This window comes from Heptranchias perlo, chromosome 22, assembly GCF_035084215.1.
Source record: "Heptranchias perlo isolate sHepPer1 chromosome 22, sHepPer1.hap1, whole genome shotgun sequence".
In the NCBI taxonomy this organism is placed as follows: Eukaryota; Metazoa; Chordata; class Chondrichthyes; order Hexanchiformes; family Hexanchidae; genus Heptranchias; species Heptranchias perlo.
Window position 1 is genome coordinate 14533749 of NC_090346.1, and position 25272 is coordinate 14559020.

The following is a 25272-nucleotide window of genomic DNA, read 5'->3' on the forward strand; positions in this document are numbered from 1 at the left end:
AAATAACGACGACAAGTTTTTATAGGGGACTGAGTCACACGTTTATTCTTGTGTTTCTAGCAGAACAGCACAGCAGCAAACGAAATACTCTATTTACTTTAAGTTGAACAGTCAGCAGAAGGCAGCATTCACAGACTTCCTCCCATCCCATTGTAAATAGTCCATTAGGTTTGCAATCAATACTTATCAAATAGAGCTGTACATAACGCTGCAGTACTGATGGGCAAATAGGCATTTGGAATGGCAGTCGATTCAGTGACTGTGCACTGCTGCAGTGTTGGTTGTGTTGTTTTCCAAGCTACTGCAGTGCCTGGTGCATTGCAGGGAGTAGAATAACGCTGGGCTAGTTCTTGGTACACATTTAGAAGAACATGTTGTTTCTTTCCTCGTGTTTTTATCGCTTTGGCTAGCCTGGTGGTGCTTCCACAAAGGGTAATTGTAGTTTTTGATTTCTCCACTGCAGAAACCTTGGAAAAACTAAGCTGCAAACCCAAAATGTATTGTACTATAAAAGGAAAGCTGACCTGAACCAATCAAACTTCCAAAAAATAGGATTGAAAAACAATTGCTTTGAGGATATTATTAAGGGAAGATCAGTATGAAAGCTTCTGAACCAGTGATCACACCTGTTTTTTAAAAATTAATTAGTTATGAGCAGCACTTACATTAGAATTGTGAAAGCTTGAGCAGCTACTAATCGGTGCCATACAGCAGGGGAAAACACAGGCACAAGTCCTGTTTCATTCAGCTCTTGATCTGAGCTAAAAGGAGGCAGGAACACTGGCTATAGCTCCTCTCCTCACGACCGAGGGAACACCAGAGGGGAGAATCGGGGCTGGTGAGGATGGTCGGCATCTTGGTGTCTCCTGGGGGGAGGTGGGGGGACAGGTGTGGTTGGTGGCACCTGGCGGCAAGATGTACACCTGCTTTCTGGCTTTAAACTTGCTCAGGCCAGATAGGTGAAGAAAAAGGGAAAAAGTTGCACAGGAGAAAGAAAATTCAAATCAAAAAAGTCTTTTAAAATTTTTTTTAAAAAAAGGAACATTTTGAGAGCCCTAATTTCTTCATGATTAAATGTTTAAATGCTGCTTCTAAAAGTTGTATAAATTAGTTTGTGGTGCCATTGTGATCCTTTGTGGTTCTAAACATGTGAAGGGCTGGGAGAACAGTGGGGGTGTTCCTGTGGCTGGTTGGAGGGGTTTACAATGTAATTCAATATTGCTGTTTCTGGGTTTCAGGCCCCTCCTGCACCAAACTTGATGCACCAAGCACGAGAATAGGCTGATGTACAGTGGGGACCAAGCATAAAATACATATTACACCCAGGGACGCGGTGGCGTCTGAGTGATTTGTCACTACATCATTCATTGTCAGCAGCTTGCTGCATTTCTTGATTGGCAGACAAAAATTGTACAGATGAGCTTGGGAGGGCTTTCTGCCAATGCTTGCCTTTTTTGAGCCCCATCCTAAACTATTATCCAGAAGGTATAATCTGCGTATCCTCTGGAAGCACTTTTTGCTAAATGGAGAGTTTCTGGGTGTGATACTGATTATTCCTACAACAAGGATCTAGTACATTAAGGTTTTAAAATGCATTGTGAGCAGCAAGTCTAGAGAAAGACAAGGCCATTCAGTTCATCAAGCCTGCTCCAGATGTCCCATTGCGGATCACAGCCAATTAAGTACTTTTTGAAGTGTAATCACTTTTGTAATGTAGGAAAGACTACCTCCAACATTGCAGCACTCTCAGTACTGCACTGCAGTGTCGGCCTGGATTATGTGTTCAAGTCTCCAGAGTGGGACTTGAACCCACAGCCTTCTGACTCTGCAGCGAGAGTGCTACCACTGAGCCACAGCCTGTATATAATGATTCTGTGGTGGACTTCCAGTACCATCTGTTGATTCCCATCTCCTAGTAGGAGGTGGGGGGTGGAATTGAGTACTGCTATTAATATCCTGCAGCATTCAATCCCACTTCTCAACACATATCGATACAACTCTCAAGATGTCACTTGACCCCGAATCAGCTATGCTGCCTGGGAGTCTTCTCAAAATATCCATTATCCTTGTGGAGGGCTATTTCCAGAGACAAAGACTTGCATTTATAGAGAGTATGGCCATGCCTCAATGTCTTGAAGCACTTGATATGCAATGAATTGCCTTTGAAATTGTGGTGACTGTTGTGCAGGCAAATGTGGCAGCCATTTTGCATTCAACAAACTCCCATAAACAGTGGGATGAATGAATCATAGAATGGTTACAGCATGGAAGGAGGCCATTAGGCCCATCGCATCCGTGCCGGCGCTCCAAGAGCAATCCAGCTCGTCCCACTCCCCCGCCCTATCCCTGTAGCCCTGCAAATTTTTTCCCTTCAAGTACTTAACCAATTCCCTTTTGAAAGCCACAATTGAATCTGCCTCCACCACCTCTGAGCAGTTGATCTATTTTTGGTTGAGGGAGGAATGTTGGCCAGGACACTAGGAAAACACCATGTTTTTCCGGAACAGGTGGATGGGTCCTAGGTTTAATGCTGCCTCTGAAGGACTGTAGCAATTCCTCAGCATTGCACTAAGTGCAATATGCTGAAGTCCTGAGTCCACAACCTTCTGACTCTGAGACGAGAGTTCTCTCAACTAAGCCAAACTTATCACTAATTTTGCTCGAGGCCTGTGAATTTGGAGGCCTTGTTGGTGTACTGAGTTATGGGTGCACAATGCTTGTTATGACTGCTCTTGGCTCAGTGGGAGATATCTGACTGCTTGTTCATTCACTGGAACCCCACTGATCTCCATGATCTGCTTGTTAACTTAACTGCCTTAGGATCTTGCGGTCCTGGTCAAACAACCATGGTCCTTAAATCACCTGGAACTGTTTTAGGAAATCAATCCTTTAACATTGGTTGACAGACCTTAATTCTCCCCTTCTAGCCACAATTTCCAAACATCTTCCAGCTCTCTTGATTAATTATCTAAGTAGTAGAGTTTTCTGAACTTTTTATCTGTGTGCTTCAGGTGTTCAGTCAAAAGTAAGAACAGCATGTTTCCCCAATCTTTTGGACCACATTTTCAACAGATCCATGTGACAGCTTCAGCCTTTTACCCCAAACCTTTGTTCTACTTATGTTGGTTTGCTAATATCTCAAAGCCCTGATGTAGGGAACAACAGACAGTTAGTTACATCAACATTTTGTATTAGATTAGATTTAATGAAATTATTCGCTAGAGATTTGTGGGCTGAAATGAACTGTACCACTCACTTACCAGCCTTGCTGTTGATGTGCCCTTCTGTGCTAGTTCAAGAACATTCTGGTTGCTGTCTCTCCTTTTCTTCCATTGTGAATCTGGGGCGTGGCTTCTTGTCATGTTCTTTCGCAATCTCTGGTTTCAGCACCTCCTGTTGATGTATAGGTAGCTGATCAGGTTTTGCATTATAGACAGAAAAGACTGAATTAAAGCTGTAGTGTCTAAATTGGTGAGTAGTTTCCTCCATGTTATTGGTGAGCTATGATGCTTAGAATGCACTGCCTGAAGTGGTGGTAGAAGCAGATTCAATAATAACTTTCAAAAGGGAATTGGATAAATACTTGAAGGGGAAAAATTTGCTGGGCTATGGGGAAAATGCAGGGGAGTGGGACTAATTGGATAACTCTTTCAAAGAGCTGGCACAGGCACGATGGGCCGAATGGCTGCCTTCTCTTGTATTCTATGTGGCTTAAAGGGTTAAATTATGAGGACAGGTTGTATAAACTTGGCTTGTATCGTCTTGTTTAGAAGGTTGAGGGGTGATCTAAATGAGATCTTGAAAATGATAAGATTCGATAGACTAGATACAGAGAAGCTATTTCCTCTGGTGGGGGAATCTAGAACAAGGGGGCACAATCAAAATTAGTGTCAGACCATTCAAGAGTGAAATCAGGAAGCACTTTATCTCACACAAAGGATAGTGGAAATGCGGATTTCTTTCCCAAAAATCTGGATGTTGGGTTAATTGAAATTTTCAAGACTGAGATCAACAGATTTTTATTAGGTATGGGTATCAAGGAATATGGAACAAAGATGGAGTTGGGGTATAGATCAGCCATGATCTACTTGAATGGAACAGGCTTGGGGTGGTGAATGGCCTACTCCTGTTCCATCTCTCTGATATGTGAAGTGGTGATACTGACCTACAGCTGTACTGGTCCAGTGCATTGTCTGGTTGTATCCAGGTGCTGTCTCCTGGCACAATACAATATTAATAGACATTAATGTGTGATAGCTTTGGAAGGGGCACTGGAGGGTCATGATCTTGGGTTGGGGGGAGTTGAGATGACACGGTAGGTCCCAAAACTTTGGCATCCTCCCTGCGCTAACAGAAAGGTCCTGTACAGCATTGGTTGTCATGTGCATTATGTGCAGTTTTCCTGGCGAAACTTGATTTTTCCAGAAAGGATAAAATATTTTGAGACTGTTTTTCAAAGATTCTGAACCGAGACAATATGCCAGCACTGCCTAATGTCACATAAATGAGTCACTGCCGCATGTTCACAAAGGCACGAAAATAAATCTGGTTAATTCTATTTATAATCTGACTTACTATCGCACCATAGATTAGATTAGTTTGGTCTACAGACTGGACCAGAATGCACAGAAGTCTAGGTTCCTTATCGATAAATGTGGTATTACAGGATTGTGGTAGTGGTGCTTTAGAATCATAGAATCATAGAAGTTTACAACATGGAAACAGGCCCTTCAGCCCAACATGTCCATGTCGCCCAGTTTATACCACGAAGCTAGTCCCAATTGCCTGCACTTGGCCCGTATCCCTCTATACCCATCTTACCCATGTAACTGTCCAAATGCTTTTTAAAAGACAAAATTGTACCCGCCTCTACTACTGCCTCTGGCAGCTCGTTCCAGACACTCACCACCCTTTGAGTGAAAAAATTGCCCCTCTGGACCCTTTTGTATCTCTCCCCTCTCGCCTTAAATCTATGCCTCCTCGTTATGGACTCCCCTAGGGGATATAATGTGTTTGATGGATTTCTTCCCCATGCGATGCATTTGGATGGCTGGCATTTGCCAGGCTCAGGGACTGAAAATGTAAAGACCAGCTGATTTTGGTTTCCAGTGGAAACTTGTTTAAAAGGTGATGACAGTGGTTCTGAGGTTTACTGTGGAGCCTAGGCTGAAAGGACGTAGGTGAGGCTCTGATTAATATTTTGAGGAAGTGCACACATCGGGTAGTTTCACTCAATGATCAATAACACAATCTTTATATTTGCAAGTACATAAGGGAATTACAGGCAAATCTGATCTGTAGTGGGCGAAAAGTTAAGTGCACTTTGTGGGATAATAATATTCGTCTAAGGAGCATTGTGTTTGTAAGAGCTTAGTTGTGGTTTTTACGGTAATACTGATGGACTTTAATGTAATGCACATTGGAACAGGAAATGTCAAATATGTGCATCATGCAGCCTTCATTACCAAAGGGCGAAAGAAAGATGATTTGGGTTTAATTATTGAGTATACACTGAAAATCTATTTTGATAAAGGACTTGGGTGAAGGACCAAAGGCCCTATGTAGGATACCTCCGAGGGCGAAAAGGTGCTGAGAAAATTAAGTGAATCAAGTAGTGATTTACGTGGTACTGAGCTTTTTTTGAAGGCTATGGTTTGTAGGAGGAAAGGAATGGGGAATTTAGAGCCATGGGAAGGGCGTGGTGACGATTGATTAGTGATGCTGGGAATAAAAGGCTTGAAAAATGGGGCTCATTGTTGGAACAGAGGGAATATGGGGGGTAATGGGAAACTTAATGGAAATTTTCAAAATAATAAATTTTTGTATGGGTAAATGGAAAGATTGTTTATGCTTGGTGATTCGGTAATTTGGGGGCACAGATTGAGGTCCATCATTGGAATGATGGAGGGGATAAGGGAAGAGAGAATTTGTTTTTTTTTCCCCCCCACTAAGGGTTATTGGAATTTGGAATGCCTTACTACATCTAGCTATGGAGGCAGAGACTATATGGAACAATGAACTTGTACAAAGGACTGATCTGGCCCTACCAGGCGTACTTTGGTCACAAGCATATAGCAGAGACAGCTTGGTGGAGTGGGTAGAATGAAGGATCACTACTACTGCTAAAAATTTGCATTTCTATAGCGCACGCTATACAAAGACATCTTGGGAGTGCTTTACATGATTTTGAATAGCCAATGGGCCCTGAGCTGGGGGAATGGAAGAGAGTCAGGAGAGGCAAATCAAAAGTCCAGGAGAGTCTTGAGGGTTTTTGAAGATGAGGGGGTAGCTGCTGAGGGAGGGAGTTTGAAAGTGGGGCACAGTGGCTGAAGTAGTCGCCATTGATGGAGCAGAGGGAATGGGGAACACTAAGTAGGCTGGTGTTGGAGGACTGATGGTGTGTGCAGGGACATAGCGCTGGAGGAGATCTTGGATGTATGAATGGGCTAGACAGCAAAGGGATTTCAAGGTATTGTTGAGAATCTTGGTTGAGTGAGGCCTAGGAAGCTTGTAGAGTTTGGCAAAGCAGATGAAGGGGGTGTGGGCCTTTGTGATTTATGAATAAGAGTTGGGGGAGGCTGTTGAGAATCTTTTGATGTTTAACTGAGATGATAAAACCATGGGTTAGGACTTCGAGGGAGGCCATTTTGCGGAGGTGAAAGGAAGCAGTTTTGGAGACTGATTCAGATGGAGGGGTAGAAGCTGAGCTTGGTTGAGCAACATGTCAAAGTCTGCACCTCTGGGATAAGCCTGGGAGGGAGATGAAGGCAAGGCCAGAATTTCCTAGTTTTTGCAGGAGCAATGACCTGTAGGTATTTGAGCTACGAGGACAATCTGGGATGGCAGGGAATTTTAATACTGGAGAAAAGGTGGCTCCCAGACGATCTTTTGAGGTATTCAAGATAATGAGGGATATCTATAAACGTAATCCTGATATGTTGGACATATCACAGACTTTACAGGAGGGCACAGATTCCAGCTCAGAAGAGGAAGATGAGCAGTTTAGGGGATGGTGAGTATATGGAACAGACTGCACAGGGATGCTGTGGAGTTGGATAATGTTGGCAAATTCCAAAATAACTAGATAGATATTTGGAACAGAAAGCAAATGAAGTGGTCTCTCCAGTCCCATGCATGCCTACGTTCCTAAAATAATGTGGGATCAAAAGATGCCATCTGTTGCATTTTATATGGGGAGTCTGGGTTACTAGAGTGCCCTGTAGTCAAGGTAAACACTTGGACCATGTCATACCTGCAAAGCACCAAACTTCCTGTTGCAAGTTAAAACACTTAGAAGGCAAACAGTGGATCATAGAGGTTCAGTCGTACATCTTTGATACCTATTTTGTGCTCCTGACTTGCAACCTGGGTCATTGGTGTATCTTCTTTGGCCAGTGCTAATGGCGAAGAGCTTTGCTGCAAAAGCAATTAACAATGGCGATGGTGGACAGCTGACCTCTGAATAAATTGAAGGGTTCAAACAGTTTATTAGATTAGGAGTATAAACAGAATAATCTTTAAAGTGGAACTCCACATTAATGATCATGAATTTCTACAAATTTAGATTCCTATTCTATGGATGTAAATTAATTTGATCCATAAAGAAACAGCGCATATGTTAATGCTGGAAATCAAATCAAAACTGGAAATGCAAATGGAAAAGATATTAACATTTTTGTAGTAGACCCATTGTTCTGACTGACAGTTCTACATGCTGATGGGCCTGTTGTCCAGCACTTTCTGCTCTCCTCCTCAATTCTCTGTAATCCCTGTAAGTATCTCCCCAACACTAATCTCTAGTCTTGTTCTTCTGGTATTGCGTCTTTCTCCACTTTGTTAAGCACACCTGCCATTTCCTTATCCTGTATTATTGTCATATCTAAATGCTTTAATCTATCTTCTCCTTTACCACATTCTTGACATACCTACTAAAATAAAACCTTGTCATTACCTTCCATACTGTTTTTTACATTTTTTGTATACTTGTTTTTGCTTTCCTTATTTTCTTGGTCCCGTTTTTTATTTCAAAAATATACTGTATTCATTTTGCGAGGGTACATACAGTATTATCCAAAATCACAATTCAAATAATACAATATGGATCATACACCATAAATACGTGAGTCCAGGATAGTATGTTGCCTACCTGGCGCCAGGGTCAAGGATGTCAGAGTGGCTGCAGAACATTCTGAAGGGGGAGCATGAACAGCCAGAGGTCGTGGTCCATATCTGTACCAACGACATAAGAGGAAAGAGGGATGAGGTCCTGGAGGCAGATTTTAGTGAGCTAGGAAAGAGATTAATAAGCAGGACCGCCAAAGGTAGTAATCTCCGGATTACTCCCGGTGCCACGTGTTAGTGAGTATAGAAATAGGAGGATAGAGCAGATGAATGCGTAGCTGGAGAGATGGTGCAGGAGGAAGGGCTTTAGATTCCTGGGGCATTGGGACCGGTTCTGGGGAAGGTGGGACCTGTACAGGCCAGACGCGTTGCACCTCAACAGAGCTGGGACCAATATCATCCTGGGGAGATTCAGTAGTGCTGTGGGAGAGAGTTTAAACTAATCTGGCAGCGGAGTGGACACCAGGATGTAGCATTAGAAAGGAGAAAAAAGGTGCACAAAGGATTGGGAGAGACAGATAGCACTAGAATAAGTAGTAGTGCAGTGGGATCAGACTAAGATAGGTTTACAGTGCACGTGTGTAAATGCACAGAGCGTGGTAAATAAGGTTGATGAGCTGCAGGTGCAAATAGCCACATGGGACTATGATGTGGTGATAACGGAGACCTGGCTCAGAAAAGGGCAGGATTGGGCGCTAAATATTCCTGGATACAAGGCATTCAGGAAAGAGAGGTGGGGGAGCTGGCAGTATTGATTAGGGAGAATATTGCATTGCTGGAGAGAGGATGTCCTGAGGGGTCAAAGACAGAATCTATTTGGATAGAGTTAAGAAACAATAGAGGTGTCATTGCACTACTGGGTGTATCTATAGGCCACCAACTAGTGGAAAGGATATAGAGGAACAAATTTGCATGGAAATTACAGATAGGTGCAAGAACCATATAGTGATAATGGGGGACTTCAATTATCCTAATATAGACTGGGATAGTAATAGTGTAAAGGTGAGGGGGGGGGGGGCGGGGAAGAGAATTTCTAAAGTGCGTTCAGGAGAACTTCCTTGATCAGTAAGTTTCCAGCCCAACGAGGAAGGAGGCATTGCTGGATCTGGTTCTGGGGAAGGAGGTGGGTCAAGTGTCAGTGGGGAAACATTTAGGGAACAGTGATCATAGTATCATAAGGTTTAGATTAGTTATGGAAAAGGACAAGGAGCAACCTGGAGTAAAAATATAGTTAATTGGAGGAGGGCCAACTTCAGTTGGTTGAGAATGGATCTGGCCCAGGTAAATTGCAGGCAAAGCTGTAATCAAACAACGGGTGACCTTTAAAGAGTGGACAGTTCGGGTACAGTCGAGGTATATCCCCACAAGAGGGAAACGTAGGGCAACCAAAGTCAGAGCTCCCTGGATGACGAAAGAGAGTAAGATGAAGCAGAAAAGAGGGGCGTATGACAGATGTCAGGTTGATAATACAAGTGAGAACCGGGCAGAATATAGAAAGTTCAGAGGGGAAGTGAAAAAGGAAATGAGGGCAAAGAGAGTGTGTGAGAATAGACTAGCAGCTCACAAGAGAGTCCAAAAGTTTTATATAGGCAAATAAATAGTAAACGGGTAGTAAGAGGAGGGGTGGGGCTGATTAGGGACCAAAAGGGAGATCTACCATTGGAGGCAGAGGGCATGGCCGAGATACTAAATGAGTACTTTGCATCTGTCTTTACCAAGGAAGAAGATGCTGCCAGTCACAGTAAAAGAGGAGGTAGTTGATACTGGATGGGCTAAAAATTGATAGAGGAGGTATTAGAAAGGCTGGCTGTACTTAAAATGGCTAAGTCACCTGGTCCGAATGGGATGCATTCTAGGTTGCTGGGAGAATTAAGGGTAGAAGTTATGGAGGTAGTGGCTATAATCTTCCAATCCTCCTTAGATATGGGGGTGGTGCCAGAGGACTGGAGAATTGCAAATATTTCACCCTTGTTCAAAAAAGGGTGTAATAATAAACCCAGCAACTACAGGCTAGTCAGTTTAACCTCGGTGGTAGGGAAGCTTTTAGAAACGATAATCCGTGACAAAATTAACAGTCACTTGGACACGTGTGGATTAATTAAAGAAAGCCAGCACACTTTTTTTGTTCGTTCATGGGATGTGGGCATCGCTGCCAAGGCCAGCATTTATTGCCCATCCCTAATTGCCCTTGAGAAAGTGGTGGTGAGCTGCCGCCTTGAACTGCTGCAGTCCGTGTGGTGTTAAAGGCAAATCGTGTTTAACTAACTTAATTGAGTTTTTTGATGAGGTTAAGGATAGATGAAGGCAATGCAGTTGATGTGGTGTATATGCCACATAATAGGCTTGTCAGCAAAGTTGAAGTCCACTGAATAAAAGGGGCAGTGGCAGCATGGATATGAAATTGGCTAAGTGACAGGAAACAAAGAGTAGTGGTGAACGGTTGTTTTTTGGACTGGAGGAAGGTATATAATGGTGTTCCCCAGGGGTCGGTCCTAGGACCACTACTTTTTCTTGTGATATATATTAATGACTTGGACTTGGGTGTACAGGGCACAATTTCAAAATTTGCAGATGACACAAAACTTGGAAGGGTAGTGATAGACTTCAAGAGGACATACACAGGCTGGTGGAATGGGTGGACAAGTGGCAGATGAAATTTAATGCTGAGAAGTCCAAAGTGATACATTTTGTCAGGAAGAATGAGGAGAGGCAATATAAACTAAATGGTACAGTTCCATAGTGGGTGCAAGAACAGAGAGACTTGGGGGTATATGTGCCCAGGTCATTGAAGATGGCAGGACAGGTTGAGAAAGCGGTTAAAAAAGCATGCGGGATCCTGGGCTTTATAAATAGAGGCATAGAGTACAAAAGCAAGGAAGTTATGTTGAACCTTTCTTCAAACAGTGGTTCAGCCACAGCTGGAGTATTGTCTCATTCTGGGCACCGCACTTTAAGAAGGATGTGAAGGCCTTAGAGGGTGCAGAAAAGATTTACTAGAATGGTTCCAGGGATGTAGGACTTCAGTTACATGGATGGACTGGAGAAGCTGGGGTTGTTCTCCTCTCAACCGTCTCTGCTCGAAGGAGATTTGATAGAGGTGTACAAAATCATGAGGGGTCTAGACAGTAGATAGAGAGAGACTGTTCCCATTGGCAGAAGGGTCGAGAACTAGAGGACACAGATTTAAGGTGATTGGCAAAAGAACGTAGAGAGTGGTTATGATCTAGAATGCACTTTCAAATGGGAATTGGATAAGTATTTGAAGGGAAAAGATTTGCAGGCCATGGGGAAGGGGCAGGGGAACGGGACCAGCGAGATTGCTCTTGCAGAGAGTTGGCATGGGCTCGACGGGCCGAATGGCCTACTTCTGTGCTGCAACCATTCCATGGTTCTATACAGTCCATGGCACTTACAATCAGCACAGGCTTTGGTACAGATTTACATTTACATTACATTCAATATTTTTCATTACAAATTCAGCCCAAGTGTACTTTACTCTGGTTCCAGCTACTCAGTGTACAACGGCGTGAGGGCCCTAAACTGTGGCCTTTCCCCATTGAGCCTTTGCGGCGGCCACACCTCTTGGTTGTCTTCTGTTGCTTTCTATAATCCTCCCAGTCCTCAGTCTCAATGCTGTTTTTCACTTTTTTTTTATATAAACCTCCTTTTGTTTAACATTATCCTAACCACTTTAGGCAATGGTTGCATCACCTGAAGTGTTTCTTTTTCTCTCCAGCTGTATGTACTTGGGTTCCCATTTTCTCTTTTGTAACCAATTACCTCCTTGCATAGATTTCCCAATTTATTTGTAGATTCCTTCCAACCTATTTGTTCCCCATCAAAACCAGGTTTCTTTAAATTGGTTTGTGATCCTCCTCCTCCTCTCCCCTTCAAGCCTACTAATGAATTCAGTTATATTATGGTCCATATTTCTATGCTGCTCTCATTACCAGATCGCTAATTATTTCTGGCTCACTGCTCATGACTAAGTGAGGTATCACCTGCTCCATTGTGGGGTTAAAAATGTGCTGCTTTAGAAAACTACTTTGAATAAATTTAATAAGTCTAATCCCTTTCCCACTTGTGCTGTTTATTCTCATCCCAAATCTCCCAGTGTTGCCACATTTTCTTCTTGGAGGCCTCCTTTATCTGCATATGCATGCTTTCCTATGTTAAGTCATTAGTCAGGAGATCTATGAAATATCCCCTCCCCAATATTTTGGATCTTTTCCTGTTCCTTGGCTCTACCCATAATGTTTCCTCTAATTTGGTTCCCTTGTTGCTACCTCCATTATCATATTTTTGTTGTTGATGCTGAAGCATCCTTTCCTATTTTATCTATCCTTTTCAAAATCCTGGTTTAGGTCCCAATCTTGCTTGAGCTACAGCCAGGTCTCTCACTGCTGCTATATTTATACCCTTCAACCTGCTTCTAGTTCCTTTATTAATTTGTAATGCTCCTAGGCACTGATACAAGACAACTTATTTGTTTGAATGCTTTCTACCTTTTAGCTTTCCCACCATTTAGTCTGCATGCCTCTGATAACTTATCATGCTTAACTTGTGTAAAAATGAGCCCCTCCTTCCTTCCCCACCTATGCAATTTTCTTTTCTCCCGAGCTTGCTATTTTATATCTCTCCATTGTCCTATTTACCCTCTCCATGAGGGTATTGGTTCTGATTAGGTAAAGCCTCTCTATGCTCTTGAACTGGTCCAAATGCTCCAGGAATCTACAACCCTCTCTTTTGCACCATCTTTGAAGCCTCACATTGAAGTGCCTTCATAATTGTCCCAATGCACAGCACTGGGAGTGATTGAGATTACTTCCCTTGAGGTTTGCCTCTTTTAATGTAGCAACTAACTCCTCAAACTCCTTTTTGTAATCCCCCCACCTGTCTTTCCTGAGGTTTTTCCACCTGTTTGATTATGTCCCTTACCCTGGCAGTTGAGGCAAGACTCCATTCTGGACTCATGGTGATGGCTGCAAAAATTGCTGTTCGTTCCTCTAAATTGTCACTCACAGCCTGTTCTTGGAGGTACCTTCACTTTTTTCACCCTGTAGGTAACCACTGGTTCCATGGTGCCATATGCTGTTTGTGATCCCCATGTCTACATCACTGGCCTCTAGCACTGTATACCTGTTGGTTCCCCTAAGAATCTGGAACTGTTCACGTGCCTGCTGTTCCTGTCTCCTCTTTCTCTCTTTCCTCCCCCCCCCCCCCCCCCCCCCCCCCCCGCCCCACCCAAATGGATGGTCACTGCCCCTCCTTTCCAACTGAAGGGTCATCTTCTGAATGTAAGTTGCATAAAGCCTTCCTCATGTATGTTATGGCGTTTCCAGCTGTTGCTTTGGCTGTGCTGTCATACTACTAATTTGCTATTTGACAATTAATATGCCTGATCTAGTCTGATGGTTCAGCCAATGCTCGCTCAAAACAAGCACCTTAAGACAACCACATTTGATTGTTCCTTACTTGGGTGCTTTCATAACTCGTGCCTTTTTTCACCAATTTACTTTGTGTATATTGCTTACATCTCCCCCAGTTTAGCTGAAATTCTACAATTAACACCTAGCAGCCAGTTTAAAACAGATGTTAGTTCCTTTCTGTATCTCAACAACCTATAAACTTCTGAACTAAAAGTTGTACCCAGTATTCACAACTGAACACTCTTAGGCCAAATTCCATTTTCAAATGTGTCTCACTTGGTTGCTCAACAGAACTGTTTCTCAACTTCAGTGCTAACGAGCTTAGCTCCCTGACTGAAAATTTAAGATTTGAACTTTATTTGAGTTTTAAAAACTCACCAAGTGTAACAAACGGTGCTGTGAAATGGGGGGAAAACCCCCCGTTGCTCTCCATGGCATCCCACTGTCGCTGTGAAGCAAGCTGCAGAAGGCACAATGTGAGACCTGAGTTTTAATGTCAGTTTAGCCTTGTGGTTGATGTGCATCTTTTGTTTGTGTGTTTTTGTTCCTGTGTTTGTTCAAATTTGATGATTTGAAACAATAAAATGTGTGTATGCAGCTTTATGGAGTTCTCCAATACAGGACCTACTCACTGAATTGGTTTTTTAAAAAAAAAATCCTTGGATGCAAATTGCAGTTTTATTTATGCTTTGACATGTTACCTGTTCCTGAATACGAAGGGATACAATGCAAATGAATAGTGGTAGTTTGCTTGTATGAAATGGTCCCATGTCCTGTTTGTGGCGATTGTTCCATTTGACCTCTAACACATGTGTTTCTTTTTTCAGGCAAAATCCTGCATTTGTCACATGTGTGGCGCTCACCTCAACCGACTCCATTCCTGCCTGTACTGTGTCTTCTTTGGCTGTTTCACCAAGAAACACATACACGAGCACGCAAAGTCCAAGCGCCACAACTTAGGTGAGCTCGTGTCAAGCATCTTTACCTTGTCTTTCATTAATGGCAGCCTTACCAGAAGTGGTAATTTCACTGCAGTTACTGTATGACAATGTTACCTCTGGTTAAATCAATTTCTACTTGAAACTAATAATCTTCCAACTTTTATGCAACAATTTCTTCTGTTTAAAATTTAGTAGTATGGCAAGCTGTAGTGTCAGTTTGACTTTCTTAATGGGTTGTCTTGAGTGCCAGTTAAATTTCTGACCAGTGAATTTTATGAGCATCATTAACAGTGCTAAAGATGAAATGTTTATTTTGTTATATTTGAATCTGGTTATGATAAAGGAATTTAATTTCTGTGAAGTACAAAGAAAGAAATGCCTTGCCAATCATGGTAGAATGGGGCATTCGGATGAGTAGGAATCAATGGTAGACACTGATTCAAGCTTGCAGCTTGACTGTATACCCCCCCCCCCCCCCCCCCATCGACTGAACCAGTCAAAAGATTAGTTTTCACAGTGGTGAATAGGGGTGTGTGGGGGGAGGAAAACAGAAGCAGCAAAAAGGCAGAACATGGATATCAACAGCAATAGAGAAGGATTGAAAGAAATAAATGGCCTGAGAGAGAGTAGGATGAAATTGAAGAAAGAAAATATATTTTTAATGAGCATGTTGTCCTTAATTTATAGCACACCTTCAATGCTATAAATGAATCCACCATGCAACACATCCTCAACACAGCTACCCTCTGCCCTTAATGATGACTTGGGGTGGGGTACCATGGTACTCATGATATTGGAGCTTGTTTTTGTAGCCAGCTCTATCTGCAGGATTGAGACAGACTGTAAATAAGCGAGAAGATATTAATGGAAGGCCATTAGTTTGCTTTTAATGTAAAACTGGGCAGAAATGTTAGAATCAAGTCACAATATTAAAAATTATTCGTTTTAGCATCCTCTATGCTCCAACACAAGTAGCCATACCATGAATGGAGAATTCAAATGGCAATAATCCTTTAAGACAACCATTGAACTGGGATAGTGTCTGTGCTGTTAATAATGGATTTCTCCCCTGCTTGTCCTTTTCCCTTCATTGCCAGCTTCATACACTCCTTATGCCCTGTATCCTTTTATATTCCTTTTCAAATACATATCCAATTTCATTTTAACTGATCTAGTTTGTGCCTCAATAGCCACTTGTGATAAAGCATTCCATATCACAGTGACCCTTGTGCAAAACCATTTCTTCTAACTTCTTAATTCTTCTTGTGATCCTGATTTTGCCCTCTCATCGATTCACTAACCAGTGGAAACAGTCTTTCACTAGCTTAAATTTTTCCTAATTTGAAAAACTTAGACCTGCCTGTATCCTTTCATGTTGGTGAGAAAAACTCAATTTTTTTTAGCCTTTCTTCATAACTCTAATCTCATTCCCTGTATCGTTCCACTGAATCTTCGCTGTGCTTTTCCATGATTCTAATATCCTCCTTACAATGGGGAGCCCAGAATGGCCTAACCAGTGTCTTTCATGCTGTTATATTCAGTGCCCCACAATACCATTTGCCTTTTATGGCCTTTTTCTATCTGCAGTGCATATATACATCTAGTACATTCCCTTTATACCCTATGTGGTTTCCTCTTTTAAAAAAAAATTCTATTAAATTAGACAAGTATGACATGCTTTTTACAAATCCATGGTGACTAGCCCATTAATTTCATCCTGTATTATAGACTCAAAGTTATCTGCAACCAAAGAATCCTTTATTAAGGAAATGGTAACAGTGCACTTAGAACAGTGTCAACATGGTTTTGTGAAAGGGAAATAATGTTTGACAAATTTATTAGTTTTTTGTGGATGTAACTATAGCAGGGTAGATAAAGGGAGACCAGTGGATGTAGTATATTTGGATTTTCAAAAGGCATTCGATAAAGTGCCACAAAAAAGGTCACGCAAGATAAGGGCTCATGAGGTTGGCGATAACAATAGCATGGATAGAGGATTGGTTAACAGACAAAAAACAGAGAGTAGGGATAAACGGGTCATTTTCAGGTTGGCAGGCTGTAACTAGTGGGGTGCGCAAGAATTGGTGCTTGGGCCTCAGCTATTTACAATCTATATTAATGACTTAGATGAAGGGACCAAGTGTAATGTATCCAAGTTTGCTGACTATACAAAGCTAGGTGGGAAAGTAAGCTTTGAGGAGGATGCAAAGGGATATAGACAGGTGAGTGGGCGAGAAGGTGGCAGATGGAATATAATGTGGAGAAATGTGAGGTTATTCACTTTGGTAGGAAGAATAGAAAAACAGAATATTTTTTACATGGTGAGATACTATTAAATGTTGGTGTCCAAAAAGACTTGGGTGTCCTGGTACAAGGAACACAAAGTTAGCATGCAGGTACAGCAAGCAATTAAGAAAGCAAATGACATGTTGGCCTTTTTTGCAAGGGGGTTGGAGTACAACAGTAAGGAAATCTTACTATTGTACATGGCTTTGAGACCTCACCTGGTGTACTGCGTACAGTTTTGGTCTCCTTATCTAAGGAAGGATATACTTGCCTTTAGAAGTGGTGCAACAAAGGTTCACTAGATTAATTCCTGGGTTAAGAGGGTTGTCCTATGAAGAGAGGTTGAGCAGAATGGGCCTATACTCTCGAGTTTAAAAGAATGAGAGGTGATCTCATTGAAACATACAAGATTCTGATGGGGCTTGACAGGGTAGAGGCTGAGAGGTTGTTTCCCCTGTCTGGAGAGTCTAGAACCAGAGGACAGAATCTCAGGAAAAGGGGTCGGCCATTTAAGACTGAGGTGAGGAGGAATTTCCTCATGCAGAAGGTTGTGAATCCTTGGGAATTCTCTACCCCAGAGGGCTGTGGATGCTGAGTTGTTGAGCATATTCAAAGGCTGAGATAGATAAATTTTTGGACTCTAGGGGAATCTAGGGATATGGGGATTGGGCGGGAAAATGGAGTTGAGGTGGAAGATCAGCCATGATCTGATTGAATGAATGGTGGAGCAGGCGTGAGGGGGCTGTATAGCCTACTTCTGCTCCTATTTCTTATCATCTTGTGTTTGTAAAGCTTAACTGGCCTGTAATTTCCTGATTTATCCTTTTCCTCCACTCCTGAACAGGGTGTAACATTTGCTACAGCACAATCTTTTGGCATTCTGTCCATTTATGAAGGTTTTTGGAAAAAGTACCTCGACTGTCTCCTCCCCACCCTCCTTCAACATTTGGTCCTGATGACTTTTTTCCTGATTTTAATCCATTAACTTTTCAAATACAGTTTCTGTTTGAATCTTCGTCATGTTCGTTCGTGTTCTCTCTCTTGACCAGCACTCTGTATACTTACAGTTGTATTTCCTCGCTTTTATATTCTAAACCTCTTGTGATGACTCCCAGCCTTCCATTAGCCTTTCCGATCGTTTCTTCGGTCCATGAGTTAATTTTAATGACTTGCGTACCTGGCCCTTTAATTCCTTTGTCAGCGATCCCTCCTTGTGCTTCCCTATTTAGACTGGCTTTAAGGCTGGCAGACGGGACTACAAAGTGTACTTTGTTAAATCTGCTGTTGGGTTATTCAGCGGAAGTATAAAAATGCTTTTGGAGAAGACAACAAAGACTGTGGAACAAGAGTGTAAGAGTTGAATTTGGAATCCTCCAGGGATTGTTATGTCCCAACTGAGAGAGAACATGCATGACTGGGAGCCAAATGGCTTGAAAATAAATTGGATTTCCTATTTAAAATTGGTGGGAATACTGTTTATATGAAAACATTTGAAAACTTTTTAGTTTCCCTAACTGCAGATTGGTTGAGGTTAAATGTTTGAGATCATTATTGATGTGTGGTCCTGAGAACTCCTCAAGCAGCAGAAATCATCAAAGACCTTTTGAAGAAATAATTCTGTTGAGGGGTAATCATTGATCAGAAGAATTTCATTACAATAAGAACAGGAATGCAAGTGATCCTTAAATTTGAAAAGAAGCCATTTTATGTGAAATAAAACTTCCAGTAGTAAGATACCTGCACAATCAGGACATCTTTATTTCTGTCATTGAGCTGGGAGGGATTTAGCAGAACTGATTCAGAAACTGATTGGTATTAAAAATATTGTTCCTCAGTTTATGCCAATTTGAAAGATTCAGAAGTTCACTTAAGATTACCAGACCGCCTACATTTCCCAGTTTACTTCAATGTGAAAGTAATTCATTTCTAGTACCCTTTTGTTTCTGAAACAAGAATTTAAGATTTAATGATTTGTCTTTAGAGCTGTCCAACATGGGGCAACTGAAGCCTCAGCTTGTGATGGGACACTGACCTGTGGTCCCAGCCATGCCACAGGCTTATTTGCATTTGCATGTTCAAATTCCTACAATTGGCAATTTATAAATTGTGGAATCTTGCAGTAAATTCCTGGAAATAGTCTGGCATTGTTATATGCATCCCGTCACCAGGAAGTCTGCCAATTTTAAAATCCCAGTGTTATCCAGTCCTAAAATAATTTGTATGGCAGAGGATAAAGTACAGAATAGTGCAACAGCTTTGACGTGTTATTGTTTCTCATAGAATCGTACCATACGTCACAGGAGGAGGCCATTTGGCCCATTGTGCTGGCTCTTTGAAAGAGCTATCCAATTAGTCCTACTCCCCTGCTCTTCCCCATAGCCCTGTAAATTTTTTCCCATCAAGTATTTATCCAATTCCCTTTTGAAAGTTACTATTGAATCTGCTTCCACTGCCCTTTCAGGCAGTGCATTCCCGATCATAACAACTTGTTGCGTTAAAAAAAAATTCTCTTCATCTCGTCTTTGGTTCTTTGGCCAATTATGTTAAATCTGTGTCCTTTTGTTACCGACCCTCCTGCAGGTCGAAACAGTTTTTACCTATCTACTCTATCAAAGCCCCTCGTATTTGGTCTTTTTGAAAGCAGCTTTTTGTATGAGTCGCTGCTACAAAGTCCTTTCTCAACAGGGTGCAGTGGATGTTGTAGATAACTGTTGTCCAGTAGTACCTGTTCGAGACTTCAGTCACACAGTGCCTATAACATCATTAATGCACAAGATCAGGAAAACATTTCCTCTACTGTGTTTCCCCTTCAAAATGCCTCAGCAGTCGCTTAAAGAAATTATATTATCTTGAATACTTTGAGCTGCCTCATCTGTGTTGGTGGGGATCTCTGCTGGGTCATGCAGTCCAGGCAACAGCATTTAGTAATAATGAAGTAAGTAAACATCAAGTAACTAGAGATGCATGATATGCTGGTCTGTATGTGGATTAGCACAGCATCATAGTCAAGTTTGATCATGAGTGGCAATCATTCGTTTTTGTTTGGAAGTGTAATCTTCTTGAACTTCTCATTTTGTGGTCACAAATCTTGGTCCATTTCCTTAATGTTGATAGACCTGTGTATGGCATGCTGTAACAGTGTACAGTATTTGTCGAACAGAGCAATACAAATATAATCCAATGCAGTGCAAGCAATATAGTACAGCAATCCACAAATCTCTGCAGTGTTGCACGGAATGCTGTAACCTAAGGAATGATTCCTCGAACTAGCACTCCCAAGAGGGAGTGCTTCTTTAGAAACTGGGGCCATAGCTTGGGATTTTCCATTTGTCAAAATTAATGAATGTAAAATTGCAGGCAACGAGCCAATGATTGCCCGAGATGCACTTCCTGCTGGGAGCTTAGAGTCATCTCTGCCGTGTACTGTGCACACTAAACACGGTGCACAATATAATATAGTAGTGTCTGCATGTGGTATGGTGCACTGTGGAGTAGAGAATTGAAGTGCTAGAGCCAGGAGGGAAGCACAGATAGTGCTTGTATTTAGAAGATTTCTGTACCTGCTTCCTTTCGAAGCATACGAATCAGAAAGTGTATTTTCAGTAGCTGCCATAATTTTGTACAAACCTGAATTCTGGTATCAATGACACTGGACACACCACCTACGAGCTTTTATGCTGCTGCAAAGCAAACTGCTACAGTTCAGATGCCCTGTGCTATGTCAATCTGCCGGATCTTTTATAAGCCGGTAAAGGATGGAAGGTGGGGTTGGAGGAGTTATTGACTGTATTATGTTTGTTAGTGATTTGTCTTTTTATAGACTATAATGGTCTGGTTACCCTTTATTGGGTGAGGTGGGCTCAGTTGGTAGCATTCGATTCTTCAAAAGATTGTGGGCTCAAGTCACACTCTAGCACTTGGGTATGTAATCTAGGCTGACATTTAGTGTAATACTGAAGGTGTGCTGCATTGTGGGAAGTGTCATCCTTCTGCCTGTTCTGGTGTTTTGGGTGGATTAATTAGAGTAGGGAGTTCTCCTGGTGGCTTGGCCACCATTCTAATGAGTATCTGGCTAATTTCTCTTCCTTAGCTGGAATAAGAAAGAACTTGCATTTCTATAGTGCCTTTCTTGACCTCAGGACATCCCAAAGTGCTTTACAACCAATTAAGTACTTCTGAAGCGTAATCATGTTGTAATGTAGAAAACATGACATACAGAGAGGTCCTACAAACATCAATGTGATAATGACCAGATAACATTTTTAATGTTGGTTGAGGGATTGAGTAAAATGGGCCTATATTCTCTGGAGTTTAGAAGAATGAGAAGTGATTTCATTGAAACATATAAAATTCCTAGAGGTCTTGACAAGGTGTTGAGAGGCTGTTCCCCCTAGCTGGAGAGCCAAGAACTAGGGGTCATAGTCTCAAGATAAGGGGTCAGTCATTTAGGACCGAGATGAGGAAAAATTTCTTCAGAGTCTTTGGAATTTTCTACCCCAGAGGGTTGTGGATACTCAGTCGTTGAGTATATTCAAGGCTGAGATACAGATTTTTGGACTGTAAGGGAATCAAGGGATATGGGGATAGGGCAGGAAAGTAGAGTTGAGGTAGAAGATCAGCCATGATCTGATTGATTGGCGGAACAGGCTCAAGGGGTCGTATGGCCTACTTAGTTCCTATTTCTTATGATGGATAGATATTGGCCAGGACACGGGAGAATTCTCCTGCTCCTCTTCGAATAGTGCAATAGGATCTTTTGCCTCCACCTGAGAGGGCAGATTGAGCCTCTGTTTAATGTCTTATCTGAAAGATTGCACCTTTGACAGTGCAGCACACCCTCAGTACTGCACTGAGGTGGCAGCCTAGATTATGTGCTCAAGTCTCTGGAGTGGGACGTGAATAGAATTTGTATTCTGTTTATTCGTACTGGAGATTAACTGGCCATTCATCTCATTGGTGTTTGTGCCAGCTTGCTGTGTGCAAAAGCAGCCGCTGCATTTTCCTTTGTAGCAGTGACCACACTTCCAAGTGATTCATTGTATTGTGAATCACTTTGGGATGTTTGAAAGACAAGGCGTCAAATAAATGCAAGTGTCTCGATGTTGCTGGGTATTGTGGAATGGAAGAATTTTGCTCAGTGACTCAGCAAGCGACTAATCATTTCACAATGTGCTGAGTGTGAGTGATGCCAACTGAAGCTGATGACTAGCTTTGTAGAGCCAAAAGGAATCCGAATGCCACAACATTTTTTTAAAAAAATGTTCCATAGGGTGAAATAAATACATTTTGATCCATCTTAAAGACTCCTGTTTATTGCCTGTTTCTCCTTCCACCCCCCCCTCCATTTTTTTAGTGGGGCAGTTTCTTATCCTAGGAAGGAAGTAGTGATCCTGACCCCTACCCTGAAATCCCAGGATCACATCAGACAACCTAGATTGCAATCCTTCGTGATAGTGTGCAGGAACAGAATGTTGTATGAGCATTGTAGCATCTGGTACATTATGTGGGATACCACATGGTATGCTGTGTAGAATTGCAGAATACTGTGTGGGACCCATTGTTGTGTAGTGTCATTAAATTCTACCACTAATGATTTTCATTTTGGTTTTAAATGATCCCATACCCTTTTTAAAACAATGTGGGGTTAAGTGTGAACTGGCCAGTTTGTTCTCCAGCTGCTAAGTGAACTGAATAACATTGTGCTGTTCTTAAACATGGGATTCAGTGGAGTTATACCTAATATGGGCTTCATTGTTGATGCGTAGAAACACTGTTGCTGTGGTAATGTGTGGAAAACCTGTTTCCTAGGAAACAGTTGAGGCATTTTTAAAGAAGGTAGAATGCAAGATGGCCTACAGCAAAGTGCTCTGTGTACCCATAACACCAGGTACCAGTCGAAATAAACATGGTAAACCTATATGCACTGATTCTGAATTTTAATCTTTTGATTATTTAGTATTATGTATATTGTGAAAATAATGTACTTGGAAGGGAGAATATATTTTGTCCAAGTTGTGGTACTCTAGAAAGGGATGACATATTGGCATTGGCTTTCCTATCGAGGGGCATTAAGGTGCCACGGGGATGCCCCCTGATCCCAGCTGATATTCCGGTCCTGGGGTTTTTTTGCGTGCTGGAGGTCCGCGTCCACAAGGGCACCATGCCAGACTGGGGAGGACTTGCTGTTGCAGGCCAAGAGAAGGGGGAGAGGCTCTTGCAGTGGGAGGAGGAAGGCACCTGACTGAAGAAAATGTTTTTATAAAAATTTCATTCGGCTGCTAAAGCCTGTACACTGCTGTGTCCAGAGTACACTTCAACAGACCCTTCCACGATTAATCTTCGAAAGCCCCCTCCGCTAAGCTTTGAATACTGGTCAAAGGAGCTTAACATAAGGTGCCTGTGTCTAGTATTTGAACTGGGCAAATAGGACACGCTGCAGAGTTTGTGTCCTTGCCGTTCAACCAGTCTTGATCCTTACATTTGCTGAAACCTGCAGTTTAGTATGTAAAAGAATAAACCTCTTTCTGGTGTCCCTTCAAGGGATGACATTTTCTAGTGATTTTAGCTTCAAGGCTGCTTGCCTGATTGATTTTCTGGGAATGTTCTCTGGATCCATGTATTTAATACTTCAAATTTGTAATTTTTTTTGGCTCAACGTTATTTTGCGATGACTACCATTTTTGAGTGAATTAATCCGCTGCAGCATTCTTTCCTGTGTGTGGCGTGCTGGTTAATATTGGCGTCTTGGTACTGAATCGGAATGGAGTCCATCAGATGACTGGGGGGGCATCCATGTAGTTCTGAATTTATCTTGATTGAAAAAAGCATGTCAGGCCATACTGATTGGTGCCTGTGTCCTGTATTCACCAATACTGGACATCTTTCTGATGCCACAGTGAGGCTTGATTGAGTCCATGTTTGCCAGTCTGACTCTAACCTGCCATACATTACTAAAGCTTGGCTTGTCGCAAGTGAATCTTAAAAAACCCTTTTTGATTGGTCACAGAATTGTTTCTTGGTCTCATTATCATTAGTCATAGTGGGAGTGTAGGCACTAATGAGGATGGTGAAATGTTTCTTGGCAAAGTGGAAGTGATTCATCAGTCAATCGTTAATGTCTGTGACTAAGTCATTTAGATATTGCACAAGTTCTTAATGAACAGCAGAGAACAATGTTAGTTTCATGCTGTTTATTTGTACTTTCTTTGCACAGAGGATGTTCAGATATGACATGCCACAAACTTGTTAAAGCATACTCCATATATTCAAGAAAGGAGGGAGAGAAAACAGGGAACTATAGGCCAGTTAGCCTGACATCAGTAGTAGTGAAAATGCTAGAATCTATTATTAAAGATATAGTAACAGGACACAAAGAAAATCATTGATTAGGCAGGGTCAACACTTTTATGAAAGGGAAATCGTGTTTGACAAATCTTAATTGTTTTGAGGTTGTAACTAGCAGGGAGAACCAGTGGATGTAGTATATTTATATTTTTAGACAGAAAACGGAGTAGGAATAAACGGGTTATTTTTGGGTTGGTAGGCTGTAACCGGTGGGATGCCGCAAGGTGCTTGGGCCTCAGCTATTTCCAATCTATATTAATGACTTAGCTGAAGGGACCAAGTGTAGTGTATCCAAGTTTGCTGATGATACAAAGCTAGGTGGAAAAGTAAGCTTTGAGGAGGATGCAAAGGGATATAAACAAGTTAAGTGAGTGGGCGAGAAGGTGGCAGATGGAGTATAATGTGGGGAAATTTGAAATTATCCACTTTGGTAGGAAGAATGGAAAAGCAGAATTTTTTTTTCAAAAAGGTGAGAGATAAGAAATGTTGGTGTTCGGAAAGATTTGGGTGTCCTTGTACATGAATCACAAAGTTAACTTGCAGGTACAGCAAGCAATTAGGAATGCAAGTGGTATGTTAGCCTTTATTGCAAGGGGGTTGGAGTACAACAGTAAGGAGGTCTTGCTGCAATTATATAGGGCTCTGGTGAGACCACACCTGGAGTAGTGTACACAGTTTTGGTCTCCTTACCTAAGAAAGGATATATTTGCCTTAGAGGGGGTGCAACAAAGGTTCACTAGATTGATTTAGAGGATGAAAGGATTGTCCTGAGGAGAGATTAAGTAGAATGGGCCTATACTCTGGAGCTTAGAAGAATGAGAGGTGATCTCATTGAAACGTATAAAATTCTGAAAGGGCTTGACAGGGTAGATGGTGAGAGGCTGTTTCCCCTGCCTGGTGAGTCTCGAACTATAGTCTCAGGATAAGGGGTCAGCCATTTAGGACCAAGATGAGGAATTTCTTCACTCAGAGGATTGTGAATCTTTGAAATTCTCTACCCCAGAGGGCTGTGGATGCTCAGCCGTTCAGTATATTCAAGACTGAGATCGATAGATTTTTGGACATTAAGGAAATCAAAGGATATGGGGATAGGGCTGGAAAGTGGAGTTGCGGTAGGTGATCAACCATGATTTTATTGAATGGCGGAGCAG

The 25272-nt window shown here is 42.0% G+C and overlaps 1 protein-coding gene across 2 annotated transcripts in view; it reads left to right on the plus strand.

Annotated features, from left to right (window-relative positions):
- usp22 (ubiquitin specific peptidase 22) overlaps positions 1-25272 on the plus strand; it is an 87923-nt gene that overhangs the window by 24740 nt on the left and 37911 nt on the right. For both annotated transcript variants that reach the window (XM_068002970.1, XM_068002971.1), the window contains exon 2: positions 14378-14510. In XM_068002970.1, the coding sequence (XP_067859071.1) occupies positions 14378-14510 (133 nt within the window). The remainder of the gene's footprint in view (positions 1-14377; positions 14511-25272) is intronic.